This window comes from Ailuropoda melanoleuca, chromosome 8 (genome assembly GCF_002007445.2).
Source record: "Ailuropoda melanoleuca isolate Jingjing chromosome 8, ASM200744v2, whole genome shotgun sequence".
NCBI classification, from domain to species: Eukaryota; Metazoa; Chordata; class Mammalia; order Carnivora; family Ursidae; genus Ailuropoda; species Ailuropoda melanoleuca.
The window spans coordinates 68,991,191-69,003,999 of record NC_048225.1 but is presented as its reverse complement, the minus strand read 5'-3'; the positions used below and the strand labels follow the sequence as shown (position 1 = coordinate 69,003,999).

The following is a 12,809-nucleotide window of genomic DNA, read 5'->3' as shown; positions in this document are numbered from 1 at the left end:
GGGGGGGGGGGGGGAAGAAGTCTTCCAAGTTGCTACCTACATTTTTTTGAGTTTTTTGAAAAATTAATGAGAGCAATGACTACCCAGCTTGAAATCCCTATCGTCCTTTTTGTGTCTTGCTACAAAAACATCCACCTGTGAGAACTTTCATGTGAAAACAAAGAGGATAAAAACGTCTTATACTGTGTCCACGTGCTTTAAAGCTATTAAGAGTTTTCACATTACAAAAACCATATAGAATCTGGCCTATGATCCAACAGCTGGACAAGACTTGAGACCAGGTTTGCTAGATTTTCCCATCTTTTCGTGGTAGGCTTTGTCCCTAGATGATTTCATTCACATCCAAAGTTTCCCTTCGATTTCCACCTCACCGCTGCTCACCTCATAGATGGCTCAAAGATATCTCACAAGCGCGGTGCATGTCAACCCGGGCTCATGCTTCTCTTCCCTTCCCTGGGCTCAATCACACTCCCCAACTTGATACAGTTCTACAAAATCAGGTTCTCTCATTCAGCTAGGGACTTTTTTTAGGCTGAAAGTCTAGACTGAGGAAGGGAGAAAGATCAGACACCTAACTGTTATGCTTCCTCTCACCCCAAGTTTGTCAGTCAGTTTCTAATTCTTCCAGGTGGGAGCAAAAGAAAGGAGGAGTGGATGGGAATCAAACATTTCCTTTTGAACTTGTACTATCTGAGCTCTGTAGGCCTGGCGGATGCTTAAAGATAACTCATTCACCTTAGCGGTGGAAAGTTAGGGACCTTAGGGAGCCTCTAGCTCCCTTGATCGTGGCTGATGCCGTTCTATTTTGGGGAGAGACCTGTGACCCCTCCTCCCTCCTGTGGCCTGGGTAAGAAGATAGCACACTTCCCTCACCATCCTACTCCAAGAATTATGGAACGTGTCCTCTCTCTTTTCCTTTGGATGTGTGCAAATGACATCTGGCATCTCACTTTGGGATTTCACATCTGTATCTCAGCGGCTACTCCAAACAATTTTAATAAACCTGTTCCTGAGGTACAGTGCTTACTATCCTTGCAGGCTACTGGGCTAGCCACCAGAGAGCTGACATCTAACACAAGAGGCTTGTAAAGAAAAGAGAATGTCACCTGAACCTTGCGGGGCACTCTAGAGGTAAAACATTTCTCTAAGAACCAGACTATATTTTTAAATTTAAGTTTTAAATTTAAAGAAATGAAACATTCTCCAGATGATAAAGGTCACCATGTGCAGTACACACCAAGCCTGTGAAAAGTTTGACATTGGATTTTTCACCTGCGAAGTGTCTAGTAAATATGCACTCAAGTTTCAACCTCAGATGACCGGAATAGCTCTCTCCTCAATGGGCAAGGACCTCCTGGGTAGAGAAAGCAGGGTCTCTACCAGTTCAAATCAACAGCAAAGGTTCCCATGGCCTATGAAATCACTTGACGCATACTTTAAGAACTATGCAGAATCCTAGCTTCTAACATCAGGGAACAAAATCAGGAAGACTCAATAAAAGAGAATTTCTTTAAACATGTAATTTTCAATAAAAATCTAATTTCATTTTTAAAAAGAAAAATCCCTTAAAAGTCAATGGAATAAGTAGTTCTAAGTATTTAACATTGTGATTTTTATAACATATTTGTAATCAACTTTTAAAACTTAAAATTCAGATGAAACTATTAGAAAAAAGAATGGGATTAGAGAGACATTTTATAATTTATCGTGGTATGTACATATGCACATGCGTGTTCACAGCAACATTATTCACAAGAGCCAAAAGGTGGAAAGAGCCCAAATGTCCACCAACAGATGAACAGATAAATAAAATGTGGTCTACCCACACAATGGTGTACTAGTCATAAAAAGGAATGATGAAGTACGGACACATTCTACATCACGGATGAACCCTGAAAACAGGCTACATGAAAGCAGCTGGTCATAAAAGGCCACAAGTGTATGATTCCATATACGGGAAAAGCCCAGAAGAGGCAAATCCATAGGCACGGAAAGTAGGTTAGTGGTTGCCTGGAGCTGGGGGAAATGGAACCCGTAGGGTATCTCTTTTTGGGGCGAAGAAAATGCCGTGGAATTAGACCGTACTGATGGTCGCACAATATCAATGTACTAAAAGCCAATGAATTATACACTTTAAATGGCTAAAATGGTGAACGTCATGTGAATGACATTACCTCAATTTTTAAAAAAGACACCTCCTAGCTTGATCTTCTTTTTACTTTTGCCTGTGTAAAAACATGCTCAGACCTCTGCCCTCTCCCTGAACCTACCCTGTGGTCCTTGATTCTGCCCACTCCTCTTCCCTTTCCAGCACTGCTTAGCAGTCTTTTTCTTTTTAACTCCTCCTTTCCTATCTTTGAATTATGCTCAGGTCTAATCTCACACAGCTACAGTTAAAATGTCCAATTTCTCTCCTCTTTATGGCTCATTTCCTTGACACGCGTTCCTTCCTTTCATGCCTCACTCTGGCCGCTCATCAATGACCATCTTACCTTTTCCTTGCTAAGCCGGTTTTTAAGCGTTAAGCTGTTAGCTGGGTATTGCTACAAACTCAAAGGCATCTCCAGTCTCCTACTAGTTGAGGCAATTCCCCTGAAACTTATACATGCATTTCTTCTGATACAACCTGTATTCTTCCGCAGTTTTCATACTGACAAAGTGAAGCTTGTAACACATACAAGGTTTAAACTATGCATTTTAACAAGTTATGTTAGGATCAAGATACAAACTAGTTTCAGCAAATAAAAAATACAGGAATATCTGTTTGTGGAGGCCTAGCTGAATCTGACCAATTCATAAATCCATTAATTAAATTATCTAATCTATAACTAACCACACACAGATACTGACAAAAATGAAAGAGCATGTCACAAAGTCTTCTTTCTCATTATTCATTAAAATGAGTACATGCCAGGCACTGTTCTAAGCACAAGAGATACAGAAGTGATCAAGACAAGTAAGGTCATTCTAGAAAGAACCGGCAGAGAGTAGACTAGCTAGAGGGGAGTTCTATAAGGAAATAAGACATGGTAATGTGACGGGGGAGAGAAGAGGTGAATAGCAGGGCTACTTGGGACAGGGAAGGGAGAGAAAGCCTCTGACAGTGAACTAGAAGAGGGAAGAAGCGAGGAAGAGTTTACGGGCTGAGGGCACGGTAGGTGGCAAGTCCCAGAAGCAGGAAAATAAATAAGATTTCACATAATAACACAGGAAGGAAAGGGGGAAGCCAAGTAAATGTTATTAAGCTTCCGAATGAAGAAAAGTGAGGGTTCGGATGTGAAGCTCTGGGGATGAGCACAGCAGTGGAGGGTTTCCTGTACCTGACCCGTGCTAAGAAGATGAGCGAGAAGGGGAGAGGAGCAGGAATCAGGGTGACCAAAACTGCTGAAAAAGATTTTTCTTTAAAAAATTGCTTAGTGAAGAAAGACTGGTAGAAGAGGAAGAAAAATGAAGCCCTCAGAATTCGCTGGCTAAGAACTGCTATTTGCTGTGGTCCGTTAACTCAGATTGTTTCCGGACTGTCAAGAAGTTGAAGAAAATCTTAAGTCCAAATCAAAATGCTGCCCACTGTCAAGGTCCTCTCTTACTGCTCAAGGCTCTTTGTTGATCTCCTACTCTGTAGTCCCCACACACGTCTGCTTCTGTGGCTGAGGGGACCCGGGACACGCTGCCATTCCGTGTTCTGTCCGGCACGGTCACCTATATTTTGACTCTGGTTTATCAGGGTTCCCCTGGCTCCGACTTGGATCTAATCTAAACTCTTGCTGCGAACTTCAGGGTTTGGAATATCCCCATTCCAAACTGCTTACAGCTGGATCCAGGTTCTCAGCACTGACTTTCTTCATTCTGTGTTTCTACTCTTGTAGCTTTCCTGGTTCTGGATTCCTCCCTACCACCTGCTTGTTGACTGTAGAAAAGCACGGGTAGATACAAGGCCCATGAGAGAAGAGAATATGCTCATAAGAGGCATTTGGGGGGACGTATGTTGCCATGGACACATGGACAGGAATCAAAACTCAGGGCAGGAAATGTATCTGGCAGAATTGGTCTACGGTATGAAATGTATAAAAAAAATACTTTTTTCAAAAGAGAGCCTCAAGCCGTCTACAATGACCAATTTTTTTTCATTAATATTTGGCTTTCTGTTCTCACTACAAGTTTTTCTCCCTTAGCTTGGAAGGCTAGGAAATAGCCCTGATTCACGTCCTCCTCTTCCCTCAGCAGTGTCTCTTTTGACGGAGGAGTGGGAAGAAAAAGCTGGCACTATGATGGGTTCTCTAGATACCATAGGGAGGCCAAAGGAGGGAGGGCTGGGGAGGCTATTACTACTATGGAAGACAGTTACCTTTAATCCAAGCAGTCAACAGCACTTTCTTATTATCTCCATGTAAGCTTAGACATAAAACTCAAGAGGTCTTTATAAATAACAAGCATTTGTGTTAATATTATAAGAAGTGAATTTGGGGACGATGCATAAAATGATGCTACCTACTGACAAACACACATCACAAAAACATGGACAAAATGCTGTAATCCCATAACTTGGGGTCTGGGGAGGGGACAGTTCAAAACCCTTTAACTACAACCAGCACAGAAAAACAAAGATATAGTATTTCAGCTTGATGATTTCTTTAGAGAGATCTTATTTTAAGTGCGTGCAACTTTTCCCAAGTTAAGAAACAAATACCTGTTCTAATTATCTTCTTTAGGCCCAGGAGTACAATGTTATTTTGGGGAAAAATTGAAAAGGCATTCAGTGCTGTGTCATGTGACGCTGTGGCTTACTCACTTCCTTTTGATTCTGTTTTGATTCCAACATGCTATTTTCTCTTGGTTTTCTCTGTCTCCTCTGTGTGATTCTTTTCAGCCTCCTTTGCTCACTCTTTGTCCACCATTGTTCGGGTTGCTAAGAACTTCGTTCTTTGTCTCCTCTTCCTCTATACCTTCTTTCTAAGTAATCTCATCTATTATTTTGCATTGAGCTACTCTCTAATATTTCCCAAATTAGGATGTTAGCCCAGATCTCTTACCTAAGACCCAGATGTTTCTAGACCTTTCTACCCAACTGACTACTGGACACGCCAGGAGCTTCTTAATTGCCTTTTCTGCTTCTGGCCTTTCCAATTTTCAGCCCCTTCTTCACACTTCTGACAGTGATTAGATGTCATTGCACTATTTAAAAGTTTCCAGGGAGTCTCCGCCAGCATTAACAACTCTCGAGTCCTTTGTATGATACACAAGGGCCTTCAAAATCTGATCAGGTCTCATCTCTAAAATAACTGTGGTCCTCTGAACAAGTCCTCCACACTCCCACACTCTGTATCTGGAACAGGTTGCTCCCTATTTCTGGAAAACCCTACTCTAACGCCCCTGTTACAGGATTGATTCCACCTGCTTAAGAATGAGCTCAGTTGGCAAATAAATTCAGTATTTATTGAGGACATATAAAACACCAGGCCCTAGGTTCCCACAGTTATGAAGTTTACATCCGTGTGTGTGCACGTGTGCACACGTTATGGGGGAATGGGCAGGTGAATAAACTAAGAGGAAACTATCTCTTGGGAACTACTGGCACCCTTCCTCCAATAGCTTATGTCTATCAAAGCACTCATCATACTGTTTTTAATTCATATGTTTTTACTTGAGCATTTCCATTCCCCTAGAAAGTCATGTCCTGAGGTGAAGAACGCTGTCTTCTCAGTTTGAAGCTCTCTCTCTACCACAAAGGGTGGCAAACAGTTGATGCTGAATAAAGGCCTTTACATGAATAAATCAATAAAACAAGCCAGCTCTAAAATGATGGTGTAAAAAAGGAAAGGGACAACGTGCATGTTTTCAGGGCCACATGACAATTAAATTTAAATGGAAAGGAGCCGAAGGCCCCAACTTCTGTCCACACACCCAACTTATCCAAGCAATCTGATGTGACGCTTGTGCAGCTCCTACCCTCCCAGAGCACTGCTTATGCTTGATTCTGGCCAGTCTTATTCTTTCTTTCCTCCATGCCCACAAAGTCACCTCATCTCCTTCAGACATCTGACTCCTGCTTCTCTGCTTTTGTTTCCCAGAGCCTGATTTTAGCTGAATCTGCCTTCTGGCTTTAACCACAACTAGTAGACTCTGAGCTTTTTTTCTTTGTATTCACGAGGTAATGCAGTGACTCTTCCCTGTAGTTATGGGCAGCTTTGTTTTCTGGTTTATACAAACTAGGAATGACTCTGAATTATCCACTCGTTCACACACTGCCATTACTCCCTTAAATGAATCCTGCTTTAAAATCTTAGTTTTCTCTCTCTGTAGTGGTGGTACTGTATAATTTGCCATTGAAAAATGGCGGCTGATGATAATTACAGACAGCAGGTATGCCCCAGGTTTTGTGGTCACCCTCTCTATCCAGTGGTTTCCTAAGACTCTCGTGTATAACACTGACTTCTTTCTTGACTTTTGGCTGTTCTGGATGGGCCGCTCCCTTGCACTGTCACTTCCCCATGGGCTTCAGATTAGACTCTTTCAGGCTGAAAGAACTTTCCAGGATTTATCAGTACCTTGTGTAGAGATCCACACGTGGAGACTCCTAGTAAGGGTCTAACATTTTTTTAGACATCTTATTACAAAACAGGCATTGTGATACGCATTTTATGTATTTCATCTGAATTCTTTTTATAAGACCTGGTGAACTTTCTTCCATTTTAGAGAAAAAAGAAATAGAGGTTTAAAGAGGTTAGTTTACTCAAGGGCAAGGGCACCTATCTAGTGCATGCAAAGTTTATACTTAATCCCAGATCTGTCTGCCGGCAAGCGTTCATGTTCTTCAGTCCCATAATAGAACCCCTCAGTGTAAAATAACCTCACAGAGAAAACACCGATCACTGGGAATACAATATTCATAAACCAAAGGCATAATAGGATAAAATTAATATTAATCTGAATTTTAAAACTTCTTACTATTTTCCTTTTCAAAACCTATTCTTTTATTTTGCATTTTACAGTGTTTTAGACCACAATATTCTTGTTCTCAGCAACCAGCAGGAAAATGTGGAACTTTAAAATAACCTGAAAGAAACATCATTATCAATTCCCAATGATGAAAAGAATTCAAAATTGCCAAAAGTCATTTTCTGTGCTAACACTGTGTCCTTAGACCTCTTTTTCATATAATCAGGAAACTCACTTTATTCATCAGTTTCTTACTTGCTTTATATTTCTTATTAACAACTGTTGTAACATTGCTCACACAGCATCTATTTCCCAGGCTAATTGGTGGGTCTTTGAAGTTTGAAGTCGTACGCTCCGACAGTAAAGAATTTTGAGCATGTGCTCCTCAAATAAATGCGTGCTTTGAAATGACACACACACCGATGTAATAACAGGCTGCAGACACTGTAGAACATACCCCAAAATGTAAATAAAAACTAAAAAATTAAAAGTAAACACAAGTCCTCATAATTTTCCCAGATCCCAAAGGTTTGTCTTGTTTACCTGTTGACAACCCCGCCTGTAAGCTCATCATCTAAACTATGACACCTCAAATATTAAGGTGCGTACGAATTGCCTGGAGATTTCGCTTTTAAAGCAGAATCTGATTCAGTGTATTGAGATCAGGGCTGAGATTTTTTGATATTTCTAATAAACTCCTAGGTCAATGCTAATGCATCACACTCTTTGAGTAACAAGAATGTAAACTAGAGGTTACTGTTTAGCCAAACGTAAGCTGCTGTTTTTCCAGGGGATAAAATAAACAGCTGATTCTAAAGTTAACTTTCCATTACTATGGGCAAAATCAATAAAAACTGCTTTTAAAACGATACAACAATCACTACACGCATTAACCAAGAACATCAAAGAACAAATCTAAAATGTAAATAATTGTCAAGGCTGGGCATACACTTAAAGTGGCTGAATTCAGAGTATCATAATAGAACTGATTCTGTTTTCATACACTTCTATATCCAAAGGCAGCAGTGAACAGAAAGAAAAGAAAATAAGGACAAAGAACAAAACTGACTAAAGCATATACACTTTCATCTGTTTCAGACATGAAATTAGTGGGCAGGAAACCCATGGTTAACTATTATCAGCAGACATTTATGTTTACATCAATAGAGACACAGCAGCCTGGCTCTGATTTATAGTTTTTATATAAATGCAGAGTGAGGACGGTCACAGAAGTACACGGGTTTTAAAGTTCTATCTTAAATTTACACAACTTTAAAAGGTCCAAAGAGCTTAAATGTATAGGACTTTACGTAAGAAACTCAGGCAAAGTTCGGAACATACACAGAATAAAATCGGAAGGCACTTTGGTTTTGTTAGTTTTGCAGTCCCCCCACAAAATCCTCAAGTTCCAATACCACTGACTGCATGAGAACACTTCATGCTGACCCTCCAAGAATTTCCAACAGTCAAATACACCAAAAGAAAACTTCCACCATCCCCAAATTTCAGTTATTTACCTTGTCAATCATTTTTCTTGCTTCCACTTCCTCACTGTTGGGATTCTCTAACTCAATGGTATAAGTACCCTTGTCACTTTGGTCATCATCATTATCCTTTTCAGAAGTGGCGGAAGTAGGTTGATTTGTTAACATTTTATCCATCTCCTGGCTTGGTCTGTGCCCAAGACTCCCTGAACTTCTTAACAATGCAGTTTGTAGGAAGGGAATGGACACCGATGGCTCCTCTGATTTCTGTTTTAACAATTTCCCATGTGGAACACCATGCCCCCCTCTGTGATGCGTAGAGCTAGTCTGTAAAGACAAAGAGACCACTTTGGCATCTGCTGTTGGAGATTTTGTTTTTTCAAGTTTTGTATGTGGTGTTGAATAAGTAGTTTCCTGACACAAGATTCCCGCACTCTGAGTAAAAGAATATGACCTCCTTTTTCTGGGATTGTCTTCATCAAAGAATGCAATCATAAAAGCAGTTTGACTTACAACGGCTTGGTCTTGATGCTTTTCAGTAGCCTGGGCCTTCTGCAGCTTTTTCTGTTCGGAATGGTGGCGCCTCAAGTGTTCCTCAAGAGCCGCACGTTTGCTACAGCGCCTGTGAGCCCCAGCATTTTCTGAATCGCTTTGTGTACCATCGTCATGTTTATTTCCTGGACATAGAAAAGAAACCACATAATAGAGAAGGAAAAAATCCCACGTAGAAAATTAGACGCATATACAAAAGTGCTATTTGTTTTGTGCCCCCTCCCCCTTTTCAAGGCAAGTCATATGTTCTTTTCAGTAACAGGCTCTGCAAACTTCCCTCAATTGCAATGCTCACATTCAAATTTTATCAACCAACAATGAGGTCCTTTATAAACAGTCGAATGGGATTGCTTTTCTTTCTCCAAATTTTAACTTTATAATGATTCATCAATGCCTCAACAAATAAGCAGTGCTATGTCATCTGTGATAGTCTGTACTTATAACATTAATAAACATTAATTCTGCCTCCAAACCTTATACTTTCTTTAAGCAATCAAAAATTTGCTTCCAGCATGAGAGGTTAAGAGACAAAAGGGTGATCCCAGAGACACTTATCACGACACAGTAAAAGAGACTGCAAACGCCATAAGAATGTGATGAACTGTAATTTTTAACAATGTTCAATACTTCTAAAAGTATAGCATACTTTCAATAAAAAGTATGCAAAATGTTAATAAGAAGATACAAATTTGTAGTTTCCACCAATTAACTATACACTTTTCTACAAGTGTCTTTCTAGCTGTGGGAATTTTTGCAAACTTATAATTGTGCTCTAAACACTGGTGGCTTCAAAAGTTAAATAAAGCATGCTAAAGGCCTATCACAGCAAAGCATAGTCTATGAAATCCTATATAAACGTAACCACTTTCTGGGCAAATGGCAGGGTGCTAAATATAACCAGCTAAAAATCTGTCTTCTCTATAACGCATATAGAGTCAAGTTAGAACACATCTGAATTTTGAAACACCAGGTTCCTAACAGAGGTTTTCTGTTACCCTTCATAGTTCTACTAGGGATTCAACGTGAAACTTTATGGAAATTATTTTTCGATGATTTAGAATTCTCAGCATTTAAATAAGTACATTAGAAGAAATAATCAAATGATAATTGTATTATTACAGCATAAATTTACTGAAAAGTCAGGAATTACTCTATGCATGTTTTAGATTGAATCACAAATGAGGGCTTTACACGATGGCTTCTGTAGAAGTGTAAATGAGTCTAGTCAAGGAGGTGAGGTCAGTCCCTGGCATCCAGGACTGAGTTTAAGCTTTTCCTGGGCTACAGATCTCAATCTGAATACCTGCTGAATAATATGGTAACAAAGGAGACAAAGCCAGAACTGAAGACCTGCAGGCCAGGAGGGGCAAAGGGCATAGGTCCAAAGGAACAAGTTGAGTTTTAACACTCGTGGGTTTGTTTCTAATGAATTTAGTGGTTACCAGTTGGGGCCAGTGATTTAACACAAGAGGACTGGTTGTCAAAACGTGGTACATAAAAGGGGTGAAAAGACTCAGAATAGAGAAACAGCGCACACAAAAAGAGTAATGTTCTGAAAAAGTAATAGGCTATGGAAAAAAAGGGAGAAAATGAAACCAACATGAAGGGGTTTTGGGAGGCACTCCCAGCAGAGTAAAACTGATGAATGTTATAAACATCAGATATGACAACAGATGTGAAAATCTTTCTTCAAATTAGCAACTATTCAAAATGCAATCTGAAAAGAAAAAACAAAACAAGACAGGTGTTCATTTAATGGAATCCCTACCCTCAGGTAAATAAGTGAGGAATCAGGGATAGCGGATGGAACGCAAAACCAAACTCGACCACTCATTCAGAAACAAAGCTCATTAAAAACATGCTATTTTACAACCTATTTCATTGTTGCATTGGATAAACTGAAAAGGAATCCAGTTTGTAAGAGCCAGAAATAACTAAGCTCTATTTCCTGTATAACAAGACCAAGTAAGCCACACCTCACATACACATAACGTGAGAACACCACCTTCACACAATTCAGTTCTCGCACCAACATGGAGAATGTGGCGCTTCAGTTGTGTCAGATCCCTTCAGCATCTTTTATGTTATAGTTTAAAAACTTCTCTTTATGGGTTAACCATTTTCTTTCCTGGAAAATTATTATTCCTTCTAGTATTTCTGTTACACCAGGTGAGACATCTAATCAGAACTGCAATCTCTGTCCTCAACAACAAACAGATCGCGAGGAAACTCCTCACCATGTTTCTGTCTCTTCTATCATTAGCCTAAATATGCTGAAGGCCGGTTAGTATTTTCTAGGGTAGGTTAGCCGTACCAAGTCAGAAGCTGTGGTCAAAGAAGCTGCAACTCTCCCAAAGGGTAAAAGTGTATGGGCTTTGTGAACATTATTTTCTTCACTGTCCCAAAGCGCGTGCACTTTACTCTTGTAGGAGTAAACTTTTTTGCTTTTATTTTACTTTCAAGTTTTTGAGACTGATTCAAGTAACTGCTGAAAGTCTAATTAAAGTAAAATTATTACTATTTGCTCTAAGTACCTTTCTTTAAAATCTATGTACACACTTTCAACATCCTACATTGTGGAAAATCTTTATCTAATGATGGCATATCTCACTTTGGGGAAAAGTCAAATGTCATTTATAAATAATGTCTGGAGAAAGAAAACGGATCTTGAACCAAAAATGAATTAGATTCACAAAGACATTTTCTTGGATGGTTTGTAAAATGGTCTGAAGGCAAATCCAAAAGTAGGGTTCTGAGCAATGGCAATATCCTAGAATATATATAGATATAGATAGATATCTATAAATCAACTTTGAGGGACCATAGTAATTTGATTGTATAGTTTCTGGTAAAGCTTAAAAATATCTAATCATTAACGCATACACAGATACCGTGTGAATAAGGGCATTGATTTCTCTGTTTGAAGTCAGGCTTACAATGGGCCTTTTTCAAGAACAGAATGTCTAAAACTGATGGCTTAAAAATAATAGCTAATACAGACAATATTTATGGACGACTTAAACAACCAGCTATAATAAAGGGATAAAGGTGCTTTAAAATGGTAGCTTTTTGAAGAATCTTCTAGCTCCTTTTTTGTCATTTATTTAGAGTAGTTTAAGAAAGACCGTGCCATTTCTAAATTTTCAAGGTTTATTATACTAGGATATCAGCACTATTTATAAATTCATAAAAATGGTCGGTTTCCAAATGGGTAGCTTTTATTTTTGAGCTTTAACCTATACATACATACATAGTTCTCAGTTATGTATTTAATATTATCTGGTAGAAGAAACGATAACAATCACACGTGAAAAGTGCAGACTCCAGCTAACTTATGATTGTGATTAGATGTAGTAACAGCCCCCAACAAAGAATTAGGTAATCACACCACCTCACTATCCTAAAGTATCTTAGAAGCAAAAACCAGAACAGGTGTTTCTTCATTACTTGACCAAACAAAATCCCAGGGCATAAAGTATTGGTTAGGCCAGGGTTAGTCTTATCATTGACAGTGAAGTCATTCATTGTGTATTCAAATTACTGAGTACTTGCCACATAGTAAAGTCCTCAGGTGAAGAAGTGTTAGAGATACAATGACCTCAATTAGCACTTTTTTTAAAGCTCATTAACTCCTTGTATAGCAAAGGAATGGCCAGATTAGCATGCAATCACATTTCTCTTAAAGGTAGCTTATTAAATAAAATTAAGATAGGGTAATTAAAATATATTTAATTAGCAAAACAATGTAAAAAATTATTCAGTTGATACCCTGATACATAGGTATAGATACCTAATTTTGGCCAAGTGTTACACTAACAGAGCATATATTGACTATTT

The 12,809-nt window shown here is 39.1% G+C and overlaps 1 protein-coding gene across 11 annotated transcripts in view; it reads right to left on the bottom strand.

The window, feature by feature from the left end:
- Positions 1–12,809, bottom strand: part of CEP170 (centrosomal protein 170) — a 119,646-nt gene that overhangs the window by 33,744 nt on the left and 73,093 nt on the right. For 7 of the 11 annotated variants that reach the window (XM_011216658.3, XM_011216664.3, XM_011216662.3 and 4 more), the window contains exons 9-10: positions 8,934–9,097; positions 8,454–8,747 (exon numbers count right to left, since the gene is read on the bottom strand). In XM_011216658.3, the coding sequence (XP_011214960.2) occupies positions 8,454–8,747; positions 8,934–9,097 (458 nt within the window). The remainder of the gene's footprint in view (positions 1–8,453; positions 8,748–8,933; positions 9,098–12,809) is intronic. The other 4 variants (XM_011216665.3, XM_002929963.4, XM_011216666.3 and 1 more) reach the window with 1 other exon arrangement.